Source organism: Myotis daubentonii, chromosome 11 (assembly GCF_963259705.1).
Source record: "Myotis daubentonii chromosome 11, mMyoDau2.1, whole genome shotgun sequence".
Taxonomy (NCBI): Eukaryota; Metazoa; Chordata; class Mammalia; order Chiroptera; family Vespertilionidae; genus Myotis; species Myotis daubentonii.
Genome location: NC_081850.1, coordinates 54,054,323 through 54,077,930, shown reverse-complemented (window position 1 = coordinate 54,077,930; position 23,608 = coordinate 54,054,323). Strand labels below are relative to the sequence as shown.

At 35.5% G+C, this 23,608-nt stretch overlaps 1 protein-coding gene across 2 annotated transcripts in view; it reads right to left on the bottom strand.

Moving 5' to 3' along the window:
- The window catches only part of ZCCHC7 (zinc finger CCHC-type containing 7), a 203,358-nt gene that overhangs the window by 30,093 nt on the left and 149,657 nt on the right, over positions 1-23,608 (bottom strand). For both annotated transcript variants that reach the window (XM_059657354.1, XM_059657356.1), the window contains exons 3-5: positions 7,175-7,218; positions 5,836-5,961; positions 4,714-4,884 (exon numbers count right to left, since the gene is read on the bottom strand). In XM_059657354.1, coding sequence (XP_059513337.1) covers positions 4,714-4,884; positions 5,836-5,961; positions 7,175-7,218 — 341 coding nt within the window. The remainder of the gene's footprint in view (positions 1-4,713; positions 4,885-5,835; positions 5,962-7,174; positions 7,219-23,608) is intronic.

The window sequence follows — 23,608 nt, the reverse complement described above, 5'->3', positions numbered from 1 at the left end:
TAAAACAAATCATATACATTATACTGGGTTACCTTAAGCAACTGTATTTTCATTAAAAAATTTTTTTTTCACACTAGAGAATTGCAAATCTTTCTGGAAACATCTTGATTGTGCTTCTAGACATCTTTTTATTTTGATTCTAGACATCTTGGTTATAATTCTAGACTACTAACATAAACCAATTTTATAAATAGTTGCTAATGCTTGTAATATACCTCTAGTTGTTAAAGGTATTATAAAGTAAAGCAATATATGAGAGCCAGTACATGAAGCATGATAATGTAGTGGGTAAAATGGGTAATTCTAGAGTCAAAATGGTTGGATTCAAATTCCTGGCTCTGCTCTTTATTATCTTGGGCAAGTTATGCATCTCTATGCCTGTTCTCTCATTGATAAACAGGGATAACAGTACCTTAAAAGGTCTGTTGTGACAGGTAAAGAGTTGATAAGTATGAAGTCCTTAAAACAACACCTGACACATAGCAAGCACTTAGTTGTATAAATTGTTGCTGTGATGATGTCAATTTGGTACTCTCTATATTTCTGATGCAAAAAATGATCATGGGGAAATTCAATAAGGTAGCTGAAGTAAGTGAAATCTACTCGGCAATGTCAACTCTTGGGTTAGGCCAAACTTGAGAATGCAAAAAACCTCACAGTTTAAGTGAGCTATTGATAAGAAGTGAGAAAAAAAATCCAAAAGGACAAATAAAAAATATAGATTTTGTTAGGATATAGCTGCTGTGGCCACCTTCTCTGCATAGAAAACAATTTCAGAAACATCACTGAGCATCCACTATATGCAATGTATCTATTTTCACATTCAACTAAGGTCTACTCAGTAATGTTTTTAGTTGTTCAAAAATGCATATGATCTCATATTTTATAGTTCAATTTTGGAATTAAAAAACCTAAAAGATCTTGATCACTGATAAAATATGAAAGTATTCCACACCATTCTCAAAGTTTATATACCCTCCTTCTGTTTACTCAAACTTATTAAATTCTTTTTTCCACAATGTTTAAACAATAACAACCAGTTTCCTTTCTTGCCTTTCCTCTTTCTTTCTTCTAGTTACCATAATTACAGTAAATATTTTGAAATACGTCATTCCAAACTTTTTTTCTATGCATATCTATATACATATATAAATACTTATATTTATATAAAATAGGATTATACTTCATGTGCTATATTGTTATTTATGCATTTCTCATTTAATGGACTAATAAGTTCGTCACACTCAATAATCATTTCTATTTTTAAAAAATCTATTATTATTGATTTCAGAGAGAGGAAGGGAGAGGGAGAGAGAGCTAGAAACATCAATGATGAGAAAGAATCATTGAACAGCTGCCTCCTGCAAGCCTCCTATTGGGGATCAAGCCCACAACCTGGGCATGTGCCCTGACTGGGAATCGAACTGTGACCTCCTGGTTCATAGGTCTACACTCAACCACTGAGCTACACCAGTGGGCTAGAAAATTCATATTCTTCAATATAGCAAGAATATGAATACAACTCATCAGTTCTCATTATAAATTCTCTATGTACATATAACTGGTACTGTGGCATTGTAGAGGTCTGAGGTGTGGCTACAAGGATATATAGAGTAAAAATGGAAGTTTCTTGATCTCCTTAATTTATAGGAGGTTAGGGCATCTATAATTACCCAGGGTTTCAAAAATCCTCTGTGAATTAGCAGAAAATCCAGAAGGTGGGAAGATGAAAATGACAAAGGGTGGAAGACAGCATCGTCAGAGGGTATGAACCTTAAATAAATCAAACATATCTCGAGTAATGCCCTAGCTGTCTTGGCTCAGTGGATAGAGCATCAGCCTGAGAACTGAAGGGTTCTGGGTTCGATTTAGGTCAAGGGCACATGCCCGGGTTGCAAGCTCAATCCCCAGGAGTGGTCCTGCAGGAGGCAGCTGATCAATGATTCTCTCTCATCATTGATGTTTCTATCTCTCTCTCTCTTTCTTCCTCTCTGAAATCAATATATATAAAGAGGGAGGAGGAATGATTCAGAAGCAGCCATAGCAAGTGAGAAAGAGGTTGATCCTGATCAGTCAACCTAATTTGAGGTATGTGAGTCAAGAAAGACTGAGCAGCAAGCATCTGAGAGGGTTGCAGGAGAATCTTTTCTATGGAATGCCAGATGTTTCAAGACATTTAAAGCATGGATGGGACTGGCTAAATAGTTCTAGGAACCTGGGTCCGGAATGACTTCACTTCTAAGTAAATCTTCATGAAGAGCTTCAGGGACAGTGGAAAGACTCTAAGCTTCTTCAGAAAGCGTCAGTGGGAGCCAGGTTTGAACTGGCCCCAAGGGAATGCTGTATCAATGGGGCACACTGGGAAAAGATCAATCAGTCTCCAGGACCTTCAGCATGTAATTACCAAAAAAACATGACAGTCAGTCTTAGGAAACTTAGGGGAAAGGATGCTGCCATCTCTGAAGTCGGCCACAGCCTAACCCATCGTAAAAACTTATATTCACTGGGGTTATTAATCCTCAAGGCCATTTTAGATAAAGAGTTTAACATACATTAGAGGCCAAAATTAAGACGTTAAGCAGAATGGGCTGTAGATTTAATTCACAGCTGATTATACAACCTTTTATAAGTCATTCTTAACTGGTCTGTACTAAAATACTTAGAAAATGCTTATGATAACATCAGAGCCCGTTCTGTTACAACAGGCAAATAAAACCGTATTTGTAAGAGCTCTTTGGAAGAAAAGAGTAAAAAAATATGCTATTAAACATAATTGCCAAACAGGAAAATCTTGCTAAGAAAATTTTATTTGGCATCTGAATGCAGAGAAGAATAGTATAAAAAACAACAACAACTTAGGATTTACTATTTTAAGACTTAGTAAATATTGAAAAAAAGTTTAAACTACTTTGAAATGAAATAACTTCTATCTTTATGTTCTATATATTCTCTAGTCTTGAGAATCATATTCAACATCACTAGTGGCCTAAGAAACACAAATTAAAACAATATACCATTTTCTCCTCATCTGATTTGGTATAATTTTTAAAAAAATCCTCACCCGGGGATATATTTTATTTATTTTAGGGGGGAGAGAGAAACATCGATGTAAGGGAGAAACACTGATAGATTGCCTTTTATATGCATCCTGACTGGGAATCGAACTCAAAACCTAGGTAAATCTAGGTATGTGCTCTGACCAGAAAATGAACCTGCAACCTTTTGCTGTACTGGACAATGCTCCAAGTAACTAAGCCACCCGGCCGGGGCTGATTGGGCACAATTTTTAAAGGTCTATTATAGTTAGTGTTGAGAGCACTCTTAAACACTGCTGGTAGGTGGATATATTGGTACAATCTTTTAGAAGAGCAATTTGACAATACTGATCCCGATTTAAATGTATGCATCCTTTGATTACGCAATTGAATTTAGAATTTGACTTACCAAAATACTCTTACATGCATGCATATAGTATAGATGTTTATTGAAGCACTGTTTGCTTAAAAAAATGGGTAATATGCCCTAGCCGGCTTGGCTCAGTGGTTAGAGCGTCAGTCTGCGGACTGAAGGGTCCCAGGTTCAATTCCGGCCAAGGGCACATGTCTGGGTTGTGGGCTCGTTCCCCAGTGGGGGGTGTGCAGGAGGCAGCCAATCAATGATTCTCTCATCATTGATGTTTCTATCTCTCCCTCCTTCTCCCTTCCTCTCTGAAGTCAATAAAGAAATATATTAAAAAAAAATGGGTATAATAATACAGTAAAAATATTATTATATTATTTATAATAATATAAATCTAAATGTATTAATTGGCTGAGTCAATTAGCACATCCATACAATGGAATAAAAATTAGACACTAGAAAGGTAGATCTTTGTGAGCATTCACAAATTTTCCAAAGTGGAAAAAAAAACCAAGTTGTAAGTCAGTGTGAAGGACAGTATTTTTATTTGTTTAAAAAGATCCTTTAAGCACAGCCAGCCTGGCTCAGTGGTTGAGCCTTGACCTACGAACCAGGAGGTCATGGTTCGATTCCCAGTATGGGCATATGCCCACGCTGCGCGCTCAATCCCCAGTGCAGGAAGCAGCCAATCAATGATTCTCTCTCATCATTGATGTATGTTTCTATCTCTCTTACCCTCTCCCTTCCTCTCTGAAATAAAAAACCATATATATATATATATATATATATATATATAAATATATATATATAAAAGAAAGGAAGAAAGGAACGAAGGCAGGAAGAAAACTAAACAAGCAGATTCAAAGTACTAGTGACTTGTCCTTCTCGCATAAGACTATTCTATCAGCTAGAGCCATCAGTAAGCAGCATCAAACCAGCTTTCCTACGGACCTCTATACACAACTGCTAAATGTGTATATATTTTCATCCACCTAACCATGACAAGGTACACAAATTTGACATATTATTTATTACATATCTCTTTAATTTCAAGTTTTATTTAGCAAGCACATTAAGCAAAAGGGGTTAGCAGGGTTTTACAATAATTGTTGATTCTGCCTTCTAATGAACCATTCCAAAGCATCCCTATCCTGATATATTAGAGCACTGCTTTACATGATTAGAGGCCAAAGGGCCATCACTATCATTATATACAGTACAGAGTAAACATTCTTTTAAGTAGGCTGACAGATAGTCACAAATTGGCACACTGTCCCCAAAGCCTGACAAATTCGTTATATGCAGGATACTTACATCTGCATAGTGGCCTAGCATATCACATCGGTCACATCGTTTTCTCCAGGAAGGTTTTCCGTGACATCTGTGAGTAGAAGACATAGGCAAAGAACAGCTTAAGCAGAAGCGGGCTGGACAGGCATACTGGAGGTGTCCTCGCTCGGAGCAGAGGCAGCAGGCACGGACTTTCTATATGGCAGACAAACAGAAAATGTCTTTAGTAAAATAGTCAAACAGTAGATTAATTTTTCTTTTTCTGTATAATTCCATAAAAAGTAACTTCTAATTTGAGACCTCAATGAAGGTCATATCTGGAGCCTAATTATAAAATAAAACAAAATGTCTGAAATCAGAACTTTTACACAAGCTGTCTGTATCCTCTGGTTACCAAAAAGGCATATTAGTCTGCATGTACTGTCAGGTGGCATCTATTTCTTATGCCTTGTCTGGTAGAAATATTGGCAAAGTAGAATGTGTCTGAGAGGAAAAGTGGGAAGATGAGGACCTGGAACCTAAGTCCTAGGAAGAACAGAAAGAGATAGCTTTGCCTAGAGAAGCAAAGACAAAGGAGAAGCATGAGAGCTATCTCAAAAATTTGAAAGACAATCATTTGGAAGAGGGAGTAGGTAATAGAAATGGTTGTAAAAGGCTCAGTATGTGTCAGGGAACATCTAAGATCTTTAATTCTGTGCTGTTCCAAAGGTTGATGTATCTGTTTAATATAATTTATGTCAGTAAACATCTATCAATGACTAAAATTATGATTTTCTAACAATGAAACTTCTCTCATGATGAAATAGCTGTCTCATAAAGTAGAAGGTTTAGAAGTGAAAAGGGTCTCAGGAATCATCTGACTCAATCTTCTTGTTTTGCAGATAAGAAAAAAGAGGCACAGAGAACTAAATAATTTGCCTACAGTTGCCCAACTACTGATGGGAAGCTGAAATGGAGTCCAGATTTTTCTGACTACATTTATTGTTCTTTCTCTACTACTACTCTAGGCTATGGCCTGCATAAAATATTAACAAGAAATTTAACACATGTATTACCTAAGATTTTAATTCTAAGCTTATAGGGTTTTAACCCTAAGATTTTGATTTTAATAAGGTAGAAAGAAACATTATTACATATTTCACATACTTGTGGAAAAGGGCAATTTTTTGACAAATGGCCACATTTGTCACAATTTCTACAGGTGACGTTTTTGTTTGCTGTATAATATCGGTGGGTCCATCTTCCAGATGATCTATTATTACATATCTGGGCCTAAGGAGAGGGGGGAAAATAAAGAATTAAAAAACATTATTTCATACTGTTCAAGAGAGTTAATAGTCATAGTTCAATTTAGAATCCAGCAACACGGAACACTGTGTTCTTGAAAGGAGTTAGAAAAACCTAAAAGGTGTGCTAGAAAGACAACTCTACTTTTTGTTGCCCCTTCCCTCCATTCTTTCACATTCTCCAAATGATTCCATTTCTTCTGTATCTTTCTCTGCTTACAGTTCGGGCCTAGCAAGGGCACTGGTGTGCATCAGACATGCTGGTGGCATTCAGAGTCAAAGATATTGCTGAGTTCCATATCTGAATATATACCACATTTTTCTGAACGTGAAGCTTGGTTAAGTTTTTAGTTAGGGAATGGTGTTTTTTAAAATGAATTTCTCTTTTATAAAGTTATAAAACTATATAGCTAATGAATACATTCCTTCTAATGAACAGCCTAGGGTTACTGCCTATAAACGGAATTATAATTTCTAAGAGAGAATGATATTAATTTCTTTCCACCAGAGTCCTTTTAAAATCCATTCTACCTACAATGACCCAATGCTAGCTATCTGTCCCATATTCTAGCCAAAAGGTAGTATCTTGCAAGAAAATATTAGCAAAGCACATCATACGGATCTCTAGAGAGGAATATGTAAATGCCAACCATGCTTTTATCTTATTCGGTAGAATTCCATCTTTGAAAAAACTTTCATCTTTTACTTGTTATTTTGCTGAACTGGCCAAGTAGACTCCAAGATGTCATAATCTAATTATCGCTTAAAACTTCTCTTTTACCAACTTGTAAAATTATTCTCTTTTCTAGCCATCTGCCACAATTAAGGCTAATAAACACCTGCCACATCCTAAATATAGCATAACCATTTCCTTACACTGAAGAAGCAGTTATTTCCGGTGTTGATTTTTAATGGTACCAGGCAATATGAGTTGAGAGGGACTAACCACCACAGAGAAGAAACAGAAGGGAATGGGAACTAACTCATTACGGTAATTAAGTGACTGACAAAAATCAAGGCTGAACCACACCTCCCAAAATTCAATTACCCATATACTGAAATCAAACTTTTTCTTACAAAATACTCAGGTTGTTGCTGTTTTTAAAAGAATTATTAAGTTCATAATGAAGTAAAAGAAAATTAGGAATCAAAAAACTATTTATCTATTATTCATAACATCAAAAACAATTTGATTTTACCTCAACGTCTTTGTCACTGATGAACCAGTTTACACCATCTTCTCCTACAAAATAAATAAAATGTTACTTAATCTTTGACATCTTTAAAGCACTTACAGATTGACAATAAATTATTCAATTTTATAGTACTGAAATTGGACCCCAAAGGTATAGTGAGAGATATGAATACCTTAACCTTATACCTTGGATCATTATTACTTGTGTGGCTCTGAACAAAATACTTAACCTCTCTTAACCTCAGTTTTCTTATCCATAAAATGGGAATAATAGTATTTTCCCTGTCTACCTAAAAATAGAATCTTATGAGATATGTGAAAACGCTTTGAAAACTATGAAACTATAAACAAATATAAGAAAACTAGAGGCCCCATGCACAAAAATTCATGCAAAGGGAAGCCTTCCTTCCCCCAGCTGCCGGCACCAGCTTCCCTCCGGCACCCGGGCCCTAGGCTGACTTCATCAGGAAGGACGTCTGCAAGACGTCCAGTCTAATTAGCATATTACCCTTTTATTATTATAGATCAGTGAAGGGACCAAAAACCTAACAACAGAAGCAGAAAGAGATTTTTACCTGAACTTCCCTTATCTGACTATAGCAGAGCTTTGAGAGTCAGCGACCCCCCACCACCACTGCAGGTGTCCTGTTAGGGAAGTCACTGACCTTGGGTAACAGGGACATTCCAAAAAAATTGCATAAACAAGCATCATCAAAACTTTCCATCTTCTTTTTAAATATTTTTATTGATTTTAAAAACATTTTTATTGATTTTTAGAGAAAGAGGAAGGCAAAGGGAGAAACAGAAGCATCCAAGAGAGAACAGAACATCCATCGGCTACCTCCTGCACGCCTCCTACTGGGGAATCCAACCAGCAACCCTTTGGAGCATGGGAGGAGGCCCAACCAACTGAGCCACACTGGCCAGGGTAAAACCTATCTTCTGAAGCCCTAAATCCTCCCCTTTGCTAAGCTGGTGTAAAAACCTTTACCTTTGCCTATTCAGTGAGTTACTCATTACTGAGTGCTCCCACATTTTGTTTTTTCTCTTATTAAGCTCTTTATTGTTAGTTAACTCACAGCCTTTCCTCTTTCCCCCACCATTTTGGATCCGAGTAGTTACAGGGAATTTTTTCATTCCAAAATCAGCATTAACTGTGTCCACTAGCATCCCATTGTAGTTGACTTTCATTTTAACATCTAAAAAATTTGGATCTTGAACACTATCTCATGATTAGGGCTAAGAATTCAGTGCTGTTTTTTAACTAGCATCAAAAATAGTAAAGTAAAAAAGCAAAAGAGGAGGCCAAATATCCTGAATCCATTGGTTGATCTAAAAATAAAACAAAAAACCCAGGGGTGGGGGTGGGGAGCCCTACATTTTTCTTTCTCTGCTATTTTCTTCCCTTTGCACTGCTCCTTTACAAAACAGCACAGGGCTGCTATTCCTTTGGTCCACCTATGCCCAGGAGGAAGGGACATATGACTAATGCAGAAGCTAAGGTGTCAACAAAGGACTGAAAGACTTTTTTCTCCCCCAAAGCAAAGTTAAGATTTCCTCTTTCCTCCTATCTACTTTTCTTCTCTATCTCAAAAACACAAATTGAGCTTGACTCTTTTCTCTGAAAGGAATTTTGAAGAGACATGAAGTAATCTACATTTTCTCAGGCCTACCAGGAGTAAGTGTTTAGAGATATATATTTTAAAATAAAATACTTTTACTGAGAAAACCCAAGAGGCTGCTTTACAAAAAGACCAATCCATAGGAGAGCAGAGATGCTGTGCTGATGATTATTTCCTTTGTAAAATTTGGAGGCTGCATCCATATATTGAGAGTGGAGAATACATTAAATAGCAGCAGTTCCCATTTCTTCATCATCACCATCCATGCTATTATTCTTTCATTCAAAGGATTCACCTAAGGAGCAAGCTTTGCTGTAGCTTTCAAAGCTGCCTTTTGTAACTCAATGTCCTTCATCATTAAAATTCAAAATGACCGCTTAAACTCACTTTAATTATAAAACTGCCTTCATATTGTCCTTAAAAAATGAAATTCAAAACCAGTGAAATGCAAAATAGCAACTGTTGCCACCCTCTATCCACAATAAATTTACACACAACAGGGAACAGTGAAAAAAAGGAATGTTTGAGAGAGGGAGATCCACTCCACTTAGAATTCATCAATATTCTGGGCTATGTACTAGCTTCTCTTCAACAAGCTACAGTATATACTAACTTTGGAAAATCTATTGACAAGTACACAAAATAGGTTTCAACTGGAGACTAAATTAGACTTCTTAGTGGAAAATGAACAAGAACATAATCAGGAACATATAAATCAACTCTTCACCCTAACCATGGTTCCAGTTTTGGTTCCATCTTGGAAATGACAGCTGACTCCTGCTCTTGGTTTGTTTTTTTGTTGTTGTTGTTGTTTTTTTTAATCTATCCTGTTTGCTTAACTCCAAGTCCCAACCTAGTGAGAGCTTTTGTATATGGGGCACCTCATTAGAATTTCCACAGGCAGCTAGTTCTCCACTGTGCAAAATAACTGGTATGGGACTCGGTAGAAACCTAGGTTCCAGTTTTAACCCTATCATTTGCTGTGTGGCTCTGGACAGGTTTTTATCCTCTCTGGGTCTGTATAGTAAGGGATTGGATTAATGGTACCCATGGTAACTTCTAGCACAAAATGTATGTGATTTTACCAGATTTTCATTCATTCTGGAATCAAATACAATGTCATTCAGTCTAGTTACCTACATCCTCCGGGGCTTTGCAACTGGCATCTTGCTTTAAAGACAACTTCCCACAGGGCCCAGGAGTATTCATCTTCCATGTATTTACCACCCAGTGCAATTGAATATAAAATGGGATTGCCCTAAAAATGTCCAATATCAATTCTTAGCTGACTTATAGCCTTGTTTTGCTAATATTTAGGCCTGTGATCCTTTTCAGACTTCAGAACTGTAATAGCAATAGCTGATAACTCTTTCTTTGCATTAAATCAACTCAGTTTAACAAACATATTGAAAGGTTACAAGGAGCAAGGTGGAATAGTGTAAACAAAGATGAATAAGAGCGTATAGCCCAGTAAAACACAAGGCGACAAATGAAAAAAGAAAAGAATACAAAAATTCTTTTACAAAAATACTATGGTAAATTTAGAGATGTCTAAATTTAAGGGAGAAAGGGGAAAAAGTCACAGAAGGCTGTGCCATAAAGGAAATGCTATTGAGTTGTAATTTACGTATTATAAAATATACCCATGTAAAAAATGCAGTGTGATGAATTTTGACAAATGTACAATCTATGTATCCACCACAAAAATCAAATGTAGAACATTTCTATCATCCAAAAATGCCAGGTGTTACCTTGTACATATTTGCAGTCAATCCCCTACCTGAGGCAACCACTGATTTGCTTTTTGTCATGATAGACTATTTTGCTGGTTCTAGGAGCACCTACAGGGTGGAGCAAAAGTATGTTTACAGTTGTATGTGAAACATGGTTTATTTTTGTATTAATTATTGTATTATTTTCCATATGAGCAACTGTAAACCTACTTTTGCCTTACCCTGTATAAATAGTATCATATATTATGTACAACTTTGTGTCTGGCTTCTTTTACTTCTGAATATTTGTGAGATTCACCCATGTTGTTGGGTTGTAGTTTGTTCCTTTCTAATAGCTGAGCAATATTCTATTGTCTGGATATAATAGTTTAGCAGCAGTTCTCAACCTGTGGGTCGCGACCCCTTTGAGGGTCGAACGACCCTTTCACAGGGGTCGCCTAAGACCATCGGAAAACACATATATAATTACATATTGTTTTTGTGATTAATCACTATGCTATAATTATGTTCAATTTGTAACAATGAAATTGGGGGTCACCACAACATGAGGAACTGTATTAAAGGGTCGCGGCATTAGGAAGGTTGAGAACCACTGGTTTAGCTGCTCATCTGATGAACATTTAGGTTGTTTCCAATTTTGGGCAGTTATAAATTAAGCAACAACAAACATTCTGCAAAAGTCTTCCTTTTAATTGACATAAGTTTTTATTTCTCTTGGGAAAATACCTAGAAGTAGAATTACTAAACATGGAAAGTATATCTTTACCTTTATATGGAACTGGCAAATTTTCCCAAAGAGGTTGTGTGATAGTACATTACCATCAGCAATGTATGAGAGTTCAAGTAGTTTCATAATCTCGTCAACACTTGGAATTGTCAGTCTTTTATTTTATTTTCACCTGATGTTATTTTATGGATTTTTATTTTTTTTTAGAGAGAGAACAAGAGAGAAACATCAATTGGTTGTCTTCAGTACATGGAATCCAACCGGGGATTGAACCTGCAACCCACTTACGTGTCCTGCCTGGGAATGGAACCTGCCACCTTTTGGTGAATGGGATGATGCTTCAACAACTGAGCCACCTGGCTAGGGCTGGAATGGTCAGTCTTTTAAATTTTAGCCTTAAAATGGGTGTAAAGTAGTAGTGCATTAGGATTTTAATGGACATTACTCTGATGACTAATGATGTTGAGCATATTTTATGCATTTATTTGCCATTCATATGTCTTCTTTTAAAAATTGTTCAAATTTCTGGCCTACTTTTAAATTGGGTTATTTTTATCGGGTGGCTGTCTTTCTTTTTTTTTGTTTTTTTGTTAAATCACAAAAGTTCTTTATATATTACTGGAGTCCCAGTGCACGAATTCATGCATACTTGGGGTCCCTCAGCCTGGCTGGAGAACAGGGCGAATTGGGGTTGTTTCACCCAGTCGAGGCGGATCGGGCCGGATGGCTGGGGGGCGGAACCGCAGGAGGTTGGCCAGCTGCGAGAGCGCACTGACCACCAGGGGGCAGCTCCTGCATTGAGTGTCTGTCCCCTGGTGGTCAGTGCACGTCATAGCGGCTGGTCAATGGGTTGTTCAGTCGTTTGGTCACTTAGGCTTTTATTATATAGATAGATAATATCAGTCTTTTATCAGACATGTGATCTGCAAATATTTTTCCCCAGTGTGGCTTGCTCTTTCATTTATTTTTTAAACAGTGTTATTAGGAAAACAGAAGTTGTAATAAACTTGACAAATTTTCCCTTGACAATTAATGTTTTCTGTGCTCAAAGAAATTTGCCTATGCAAGGTTATAAGTACATTCTGTGTTTTCTTCTAAACTTCTATAGTTTTAGCTTTTTATGTTTAGTTATTACCCATTTCCCCCAATACGAATATCCAGTTGTTGCACCATCATTTCTTGGAAAGATTATCCTTTCTCTTCATTGAATTACCTTAGCAACTTTGCTGAGAGTCAATTGACTATATACATGTGGGTCAAATTCTGGGAGTTCTATTATGTTACACTGACCTATATGTTTATCTTATACTGTACTACAGCCTATATTACTAAAGCTTTACTTAAAAATCTTGAAATCACACAGAGTAAGCCTTCCAACTTTTTTTGTTCTTTTACAAGACTGCGTTGGCTATTCTAGACCCTTTTTATTTCTGTATAATTTTTAGAATAAATGTCAATTTCTACAAAAAAGCCTGCTGGGATTTTGATTGATACTGTGTTACATCTATAAATCAGCTTGGGAAGATATTTTAACTATATCAAGTCTTCCAAAACACAAATATGGTGTATTTCTTCATCTATTTTGGTTTCTTTAATTTTTCTAAGCAGTTTTATAGGTTTTAGTGAACAAGTCTTGCATATATTTTATTAAATTTATCCCTATTTCATATTTCTTAATTATTGCAAATGGCTTATTTTTAATTCAATTTTTCAATTTTTGGTTACAAGTTTATAAAAATACAATTAATTTTTGTTTGCTCACCTTGCATCCTGCAAATTTCCTTTATTTTCTGTTAATATGGTGAATTACAGTGGTATTAAACCAACCTTGTATTTTAGGGTTAACACACTTGGTTATGATGTACTATTCTTTATAATATACTAGAGGCCCAGTGCACAAAATTTGTGCACGGGTAGGGTCCCTAGGCCTGGTCGGTGATCAGGGCCTTCCGGTTGCAAGCTGCAGCCTCCCTATCCTGACTGCCAGCTGCTGGCTGGGGCCTCCCTTCGTTTTTCACTGCCCTCTAGTGGTCAGCGCACATCACAGAGAGTGATCTAACTCCTGGTCTCCCAGTCAAACTCCCAAGGGGACACTTTGCATAATTAGCCTTTTATATATATAGATTGTAGAATTCTATTTGTTAGTATTTTATTAACAATTTTTACATCTGAATTCATGACAGATATTGCTTTATACTCTTCTAATGTCTCTGTCCAGTTTTGGTATTGGGGTAAAACTGGCCTCATAAGAGTTGGGAAGAGCTGGGAAGAGTGTGTAGGACTGGTGATTTCTTCCTTATGTATCTGGTGGAATTCATCAGTAAAGTCATTTAGATTAGGGTTTTTTCTTGTTTGTGGGTCAGGAATTTTACTCGTAGAAAGGATTTAAAATAGAAATTCTATTTCTTTAGTAAATATGGAGCTATTTATATTTTCTATTTCTTCTTGGGCCAGTTTTGATAATTTGTGACTTTCAAAGAATTTGTCTATTACTTCTAAATTGTCAAAATTATTGACATAAAATTATCCAGAATAGACTCTTATACTTCCTTTTATTCCTCTAATTTGTACTTAAGCCCATCCAGTAGTAAATTTTTTATCTCAAATATTATATATTTCAGTTCTAGAAGTTCCATTTGCTTCTTGTTTTTATATCTTCCATTTCTTTCCTTATCTCCTTATTTATCTTTTCCCTCAAACCTCTGTGTATATTTATAACAGCTGTTTTTTGGATATTTTTTCCATTGGTTTTTTAGAGAGAGTGGAAGGGAAGGGGGAGAGAGAGAGAAACATCAATGTGAGAGAGACACTCGCCCCGATCAGAATGGGAGATGGAACCTGCAACCCAGGTACATGCTCTTGATCAGGAATCAAACCTTCAACCCTTTGGTGTATAGGCCAGCGCTCTAAACACTGAGCCAAACTGGCCAGAGCAATAACAACTGTTTTCACTTTAAAGTCCTTGTCTGCGAATTTCATTATCTCTTCTCAGGAGGGCAAGTGTGGAATAAGTTAATATGGCTGGAAGAAGAAGTCTTGTATAGGATTTTAATAGAAAAGATGAAGGCAGACACTAGTAAAAAGGAAAGGCACATGCAACATAATGGGAGAGGTAAAAGAACATAGCGAACAGTATAGTTTGATTGGAAATAAGGGTGTAATAATTCTTTTACTAGAAATTTCCACAGACCTCTTTATACACTATAAAGAATACTGAGTATTAAAATTCTATTACTTATAAGAAGCTTTTTACCTGAAACACGTATAATTAGTATCAAAACTATTCTTCCATTTAAGAAGTTTTACATGTCCCCTTTCAGGTTAACTTAAAAAGTCTTGACTTCCTCCTTTTGAGCTCTCCAAGGAACTCTTTGTATCATAGTAGTAATGATGAAGGCAGAGATAACAGAACAGTAATATAGGGTGCTCTGTTTATACTAAGCAACTACCAGAATATTTCATCTCTCCTGAAGTAAATCTTCAAAAGAAAAAGTGAACCCATAAACTTGCACATTTCCCTCCCACATTTTCGCCTACTTGTGGAACTATTCTGCTATTTCTCTCTCTCTCTTTCTTACTGCATGGTAATAGAGATAAGTATCTTTCACATTTATATGGTGATTCAGAGACTATAAATTGTTTTAAATATACATTTTATCCTCAGAACAATCCTGTACGTTATGGTTACACAAACGTTCACTTTTCTATGTGTACTTTCTACAAAAAGTGGCAACTGGTGCTTTCTGTGGAATGTAGTACTAATGGAGCCATTTACCCATAAGGCTGCATTCAGTTTCAAAGGATCTAAAGAAAATAGTATGGACTAGATTTCTTAGGTTCAAAACCTGTTCATACTCCGCTTCAGTTATTCTTAGTCTGCCTGGTGGGTGGGAATAGCTGAAGATCATTCCTTTGCCAAGAGAGCAGCCATAGACAGAGAGCTAGTTCTCTCTACCTTTGGGATAATATGACAGGAAATAGGAGTTTGTAAAATGTTTTCCCAAAGATCACCAAAGATTACAGATGGACTTAGTTGAGCACACCCAGCTGGTCATTTGCTGATTAGGTGCCAGGAACTAACAATAATCTTTTCTTGAGCCTAATACCCTATAGCTCCTTCTTATAAGGAAGCCATAGATGCCTTACATTTTCTAAATATCCTAATTTGTAAGACCTAAAATTATAAATCTCAATACACTTAGTGAGAAGGTATATATTTATGATTTTCTCAGCATACAATGGGCTAGAATTTAATATTCAGCAAATCAGATATAAAAACTTATTTGGCCACCATTCATTACTTAAGAATGTAAATGCAACTATCCTCAAGTTGTAAAATGTTTTCACTTAATGTGGTGTCAAGTTAATTTTCAACAAATATTTACTGAATATCTCATGTAAAACACAGTGTAAGAGACAGAAAGATGACCAGACATAGTGCTTGCCATAGAGCAATCTGTGCTATCATTGGGTTAAAGATTCTAAAAAGCATTACTGTGTTAACTAAATAACCATGATAATTTTGTTTTTTAAAACAGAATAATGATTTAATTAACAAAGTTCTAAAAAAGACAAAATGTCCACTATTTGAAAAAATAGGCTATTTAATAGAAATACTGAATGTAATCTACCAATGAGCAATTAACTTATCATGAAGACTATATTGCCTAAACATTCTTTCTTACAATATGTAAGTCCTTTAGCAACTGTTTTCTCCCCAAATAATCTGTGAGGCTATCAATTGGCAGCTTACAGTTGGGAATTGGGAAAAAACCACACACTGGTTGGTATACACACGCAATCACTAAGGCACAAGATGGTGGGCCTTCTCAGTAGCTAGTCTTTCAGTTGCTGATATAACCCAGACTGACTCACATAAGATGGCACTCTTTCACTCCTCTAAAAACACAGTGAAATGGTCAAGAAATCATAAAGAAGGTAAAAGTAGAGAAGATGGTGAATAACCCTCCCACCAGATAACCTGAGGTTAAATAATTTGGCAGTTACAGCATAAAAGACGAATGAACAATATTACATTTCTAAGTTATTGCTCACACTCCCTTTTTATATACCTAATATTTTAAACTGAAAGGTCCTACTCATAATTTAACACTCTCAGTGCTTCTCCATCTCTGTACTTCAGCTCACTTTATTCCCTTAATCTCCAACATTGTCTTCCTCTTTGCCCAATTTTCCACCTAACCCATCCAATTTTCCTGATTATAAATTCTGAATATCCTTTAATGCTCAATTTCTCATAGTCAATGCAAATAGATAATAGTCAGTACTTTTCTCACTTGACCTCTGTGAGCATTCATAATTGTCTTAGCTGATATAACAAAAACACTTTTCTATTTCTTCTCTCCCTTCATGGTTTCCTTTTCTTCCAGCAAGTAACCAATGTTCTACTGTCTTCCTTCTCCTCATTCTATATTCTTTGTCCCAGGTTATGTCATACATGCCCACAGAGGAAACCAAATCTATATCTCTAGGTCAAATCTTTTCTAGAGTTCCTGATTTATGGGACATCTGGATTAGACATAGGTAATTCAAATTCATAATCACTGAAAATGAATTCATTTTCTCTCCATTCCTCGCATTTCTCTCTTAAAAACAAACAACCCTACCTCTTCTCCTTGGATCTTAGTCTATTTTCCATATCAAAAACCTCAACTCTTCCCTCTCACTTTTCATGCAATTACTTACCACATCCTGAAAATTCTGTATTCATAACAACCTCAATGCTTTATGTTGGCCCAGAGACATTTAATTCCTCACCTAGATTATAAAAATAAGTTCTGTCTCTAACACCACAACCCCTTTTCCATTCCTGAAGTAATGTTTCTAAAATGGAAATATGAATATATTCTGCCCCGAATGGTCCCTCTATACCTATAGAATAAATGTGAAACTCCTCTGTATGAGATGTAACACCTTCTGTACTTTGGCCCTTATCTATTTCTCTAGCTTCATCTTCCTGGCCCCAATACTCCAGGTTTGCCTAATAATGCCCCCAATATATATTGCTGTTCTCTGCAACTCTGTCTATGCATATATTCCCTGGAACACAAACCTAATTTCAATCACATGGAAATTAGGTTTGAGTCTTCCAAGTACCTAATCATGTGTCACCACCTCCTCTGAAGTCTTCCCTGATAACCCTTTAAAAGCAGAGATGATCACTCTCAACTCTATAACCTCCTGGACTTTAACCATGTCATTTCTATTGTTGTATCTTCCAAACAAACACCAAAGCACAATTGCTTGCTATCATAGGTACTCATGTTTACTGAATGAATTAAATAACTTTTTAAAAAATTTCTCTCTGGTAGAAGTATTTTCTACCTCACTCATATTCTAAAAGCATGTTATTTTGTATGCCTTAGACTAGCAAAAATTTCTAAACCTGTATTAAGAAATATACTAGTATTTTATTTCCCTCACTACATCGCTATCGACTAAGACCTATCTGTTTTGTATATCTATCCAGTTATTAGCACATCTTGCATACTTCAAGTTACACTAGAAAAAAATTAAAAAGAAAAAAGGGAAACATTCATATGTATGCTCGTGTGAATAAACACTATTCTAAACTTGGGTACAAAGCCAATTAGATAATTTAATGGACTATCATTGTGTATATAAAAGTTCAGTAAGACTTTGAAAACTTGAACTTTTAGTTTTAAGACTTAAAACTTGGCCGAACTGGTTTGGCTCAGTGGATAGAGCGTCGGTGTGCGGACTCAAGGGTCCCGGGTTCGATTTCGGTCAAGGGCATGTACCTTGGTTGCAGGCACGTCCCCACTGGGGGGGGCGTGCAGGAGGCAGCTGATCTATCTCTCTCAACAATGTTTCTGACTTTCTATCCCTCTCCCTTCTTCTCTGTAAAAAATCAATAAAATATATTTAAAAAAAAAAGACTTAAAACTTGGACTTTCTGTAATAAGCAACTCTGGAAACTAAAAAAACTTAAAATATCAGTTATTGAATAACATCACTTGGTAGACACAGGATGCACACAAAATATAAGATAACTAGATATAGATAATCATGCCTCTAACTAGCCAGTGTTTATGGTTTAAAGATCACAAAGATGAAGCTGTCATATTATTTATGTCATATCCTTTCCTGAGCCTACTTCTACTATACCAGATTTCCTCCTGGGATCTTCTCACTTCTAATAAGCAACCGAGCCAGCCACAAATGAAGTTACTATTCCCAATTTCATCAGCAGCATCTGTTATTTCAACGGAAACTTTTGAAATACACACAATGCCACATGCAAATCCCCTGTGGGTTGAGCCACTTTATTCAACTTGCATTCTTCTCAAACTGCTCTTTATTTCTGTCTCGGTTTTCTCTAATTTATACATTTCCATTTAACACTGGTCACAAAACCATTTTAGTCATTAAAATTTTGTACTAGCAATAATTTAAATAAAGCAAATTTTAAGAGAAGAATTTGCAAGTTAGGTATCAAATTGTTCACTTATTTTAAATCACATCAAATTTACCAGAAACAATTTATATTTTTAAATGTATGTCAACAATAAATGGGGATTTAGCTTTTCTTTTTTTAGAGGTAGAGGAGGAAGAAGAAAGAGGAAATAAACACAGGTGCTAGGCACAGGGTTATATAGAGCTCTTGCAAAGTTATCAGTCCCATAAAGGCTTTTGTGTGTCACCAGACAAGACAGTCACAGACACACAGAGTTCTCTATCATTCCTTATTCCCTCTGCCCCATGGATGTAGTCAGTAAATCACCTGACTAATGTTTATTTAGAAATAAGACTCTAAATATTTGTTTAGAAATAAAAGACTCCTAAAATGAAAATAAATAACAAGAATAGAAAGGAAAAAATTACGAACAGAAACAGTCAATTCTGTTTATGGGAGTTGTTTTTTCTTCTTTTTTCCATTTTTTTTTTAGTCAGTTTTTTAATAAACAAAGAGATGTCACAAAACTTTTTGCATTCCATCTGAAAGAATAGGTCTTGCTAAATATACAATATCAAAGGTGTTACTTTTAAAAGCAGTTATTAGAAAAGGGAAAACAATACAAACACTTTTAGTTATAGGTGAATTTATTTAATCTCAAAGTCAGAATGAGCTTTATGTTGGCAGATTTTTACTTTAGAGGAAGGCCCAATACTTATTTGCTGTATGTTAAAATTTTTGAAATTAAGATACAATTCATATACCATAAAACTCACCCTTTTACCATGTACAATTTAATGTTAATTACTCCCCAGTCTCCCTTTCTCCAGTCCTTGGGAATTATTAATCTACTTTCTGTCTCTATGGATTTGCTTATTCTGGACATTTTGTATAAATGAAACAAACAATATGTAGCCCTCTGTGACTGGCTTTTTTCACTCAGCATAATGTGTCTAGTTAGTATATCATCCCTTTAATATGGGCAAACAATATTCTACTATGCTGATATACCACAATGAAATTTTATTTTATCTGTCCATCATTTGATGAATATCTGCAATGTTTCCACTTTTTGCTTATTAGCAATAATGTTGCAATGAACACTTCCTTACAAATTTTTGTTCAGATGTGTATTTTCACCTCTTAGGTGTATAGCTAGAAGTGGATTTGTTGGATGATATGGTAATTCTGTGTTTACTTTTTGTCGAACTGCCAAACTGTTTTTCAAAGTAGCTGCACCATGTTTTTTATTCTTTTAAAGATATCTACCTATGGTGCCTGGTCCCCACCTCCACCCCACCCCAAAAGGCAAAAAGTAAAATATACCATACAGACAACTTGAAATATTTGTAAGATGACAAGCACATATAAAACACATTTAAACTTTATAATCAAGAAGTTACTTTAAAACACACATTATAGTTTCTAGAGATTATTCAAGGGCTATATAAAAGTTGGTATCTACTTGCTGGTTAAAAATACCAAACTGGAAGCTATATCCTATCAGTCAGCTTTCTATTTAACACTTCTTTACCCCTTCCTGAACCTTTTATATTTTTCTGTACCTATCATTAACTTTGTGTGTAAACGCATGTATTTTCTTCAATGTCTTGTTCTCTGTTCACCTCTCTTAGGGAAACAAGTCACTCCAAACACCTTGCTTTTATTATCATTTATTTATTATCACTTATTTTGGTCAATTTTTCTTCAAATCACTCTCCAGATCTTAAGACCAAGTATGTCCAGGCTCACATTAAAACTGCTTATAGGATATATCACAAATGTCTATATTACAGCTACTGCAAACATAACATTCAAAGCAAAACTCTTCTTTACAATCCCACTTGAAAGTGGCTCAAACCCTTTTTTCCCTGTTGTTAGTAATTAATGGCTCAGACTGTATGTTTACTTTCATCTTAACCAAATGCTTCACTCCCTTTATCTAATCAGGCCAGGTCTTACAATTACACAGTATATTCCTTTGAAATGTCTTTCCAAGCCAATACTTTGGTTTCCTTCTAGTCACCACCATCTGATCATCTCCTTGGACCTAGAATTGTTGCAGTGTCCCTGTGCCTTCAACTTCATTTGATACACACCAACTAGATTTTCTCTTTAAATTTATAATTTTATATTTTATCAAATAATAATGCACATGGTTTTAAAACTCTTAAATAATACTAAAAATGTGTATAAGAAATAAACAGCAGTTATTTCCTTCCTACTCCAGCTCCCAGTTTCTAGAGGCACTTTCAATACTTTGGCTATTTCTTCAGCTATTTTGGTATTTATCTGCATACATCTAAATAATGTTCATTCTGCTATTTAAACATTAATAATTTCCTAGTAAAAGTAAAGTGGATTTAGTTTTCTTATAACATCCTACCTGAATTTCTTCTCCCTCTACCCCCCCTTTCAGGTCAATATTCAATTTATGACTATGCAGTAGTACATGGTTTCCTTTCTTACACAACTTTTTAATTTTCCTGTATTTAATACCAATTTAGTTGTTTCATTTACTTGGCCTGAAAAGTCTACCTACTCCCATGCCAGCCACTAGCACCTCATCTCTCTAAAAGGCTAAGTTTTAGTCATTTTCATATCTCCAGTATTAAGGCAGTGCTTATTCATTATACATGCATTATACTAGGAAAAATAGTTATCAGTAACCATTTGGGTCTAGTGCAGTGGTTGGCAAATCGCGGCTCGTGAGACACATGCAGCTCTTTGGCCCCTTGAGTGTGGCTCTTCCACAAAATACCACGTGCCAGCGCGCACATACAGTGCAATTGAAACTTCGTGGCCCCATGCGCAGAAGTCGGTTTTCGGAAAGGAGATAGACGAAACAAGTATACAAGACAAGTGTGGATGGTAGAGTTGGAAGGGGTCGACCTCAGCGAACATACCTGTCAGATTGAGGACGTTTTTAGCAAAGGCCAGTTTAGGAGTACCCTAATTAAGTTAATAACAATGTACTTACCTATATAGTTTAAGTTTAAAAAATTTGGCTCTCAAAAGAAATTTCAATCGTTTTACTGTTGATATTTGGGTCTGTTGATTAATGAGTTTGCCGACCACTGGTCTAGTGGATCCTTTTAATAATCTAATTCATTTCACAATTTATAGAGGAATAAGACATAATACTTATCTCAGATTTCAAATACATTTCTTCTTTGCTCCATAGTTCCAAATATTTTCAGTTTTAGACTTATAAACACCAATTAGAATGATAAGTCTATTAATTTTTTCACTTCTATATCATCTATTTCCTTCAAATCACCCCTGCATAAACATCTGCCTTCAGCATTTTTCCACTGGAAACAAACTATATCAAGTAAAGTCTGGTATACAAATATCATAAAATATGAAAGAATACAGTCACACTTCCTTTTATCAAGCGGGATGGTCCATTCTTATAATAAAATATGCAGTAAAGAATTTCCTGTTGAATGACTAACCAGATGAGAATAGATTATTTTCTTTTTGTAGTTAAAAATATGTTGTTCACTCATTAATTCTTGAGTTTGAGAAAATTTATCTATGATATCCTCTGAAAAATCACAGTCTGAAATTTTGCCTAAAAGATCAGATTCATCACATCATTAAAATCTAGGTGCTACTATCTGTCTTTTGCATTCATGTTCTGATTCATCTAATAATTAGAAAATGGCTTCCTCTATCAATTTTCTTCTATTTGCTATTTTGGGCAGAAAATGTAAAATTTCGAATTCTCAACTTTGTTTAATGAAAGCTAAAAAAGATGGTGCCTCCAGACTTCTTTTATACATTTTTGAAAGACAATGCAATATTTTGGTTAAAAAATAAGAATACTAAAGGATGATGCAATAATGATGAGTTATTTCACCATTATGTCCTCCTCCTAGGCAATGCTGTCATTTCTCTATTTTCTTATTAGTTTAGTCTTTTTTAGGAATAAGTGGTGAGAAATTATAAAATTATTCTTACAATGATGAAATAGTAAAATATTTCAAAATATGGCAAAAATAAGGTCACTAGGATCCCATGATGTATCTGAGATTTATAAAATGATTTCATGGACCCATACAGTAATTCTGAGCTAGAATGAAGTTTATTCTACTAAGATTTGTACATTTTCTCTCTGGTCTTTTGGAGACCTCTAAAAAAGAATAAAAACCATGAAATATAAATTCTTAGAAATAGTTAAAAATACTTAAAAAAGGAACTCAAGCTAAAATTGGGTCTAATGAACCGGATAGGATGCCAAGGGTTAAACTAAACATAATTACTCTCAACTCTTACCATTCATTCAGTCAACAAATATCTACTGAGCTACTGCCATATCAGTGAGCTAAATAGAGTGCTATCCTTGTAGAATTTATATTCTAGTGGGAGAAGAGATAACAAACATAATAAGTAAATGATGTATGTTAGATAGTGATACTTTGAGTAAAGAAAAAATAGAGCAGGGATGCAAATTGGGAATGTTAGATATGAGTTACAATTTTACATAAGATGGACAAAGTAGACCTCATTGACATTTAAGCAAAAACTTAAAGAAGATCAGGGAATGAGACAAGCTCTTCTGGGGTAGAAGTAGGAACAACCAAAGCAAAGTCCTTTAAGGCAGGAATATTCCTGGTGTATTTGATGAATAGCAGGGGGACCAGTATGGTAAGAACAGAGTGAATGAGGGGGAGGTGAAGTCTAAGAAGTGCAGGGATACCAGTCTCTGAAGCAGCTGAAGAACATTATAATAATTCTCTCTTTTATTCTGAGTGAAATGGAAAGTCAATGAAGGGTTTTGAGCAGACGGGTGATATGATGACTGACGATATAAAGAATGACTCTGTTGAGAATAAAAAATGGAGGGCAGGAGCAAGTACAGAAGCATGGAGACCAGTAGGGGGTTACTGCAATAATTTAGTCAACAAACAAT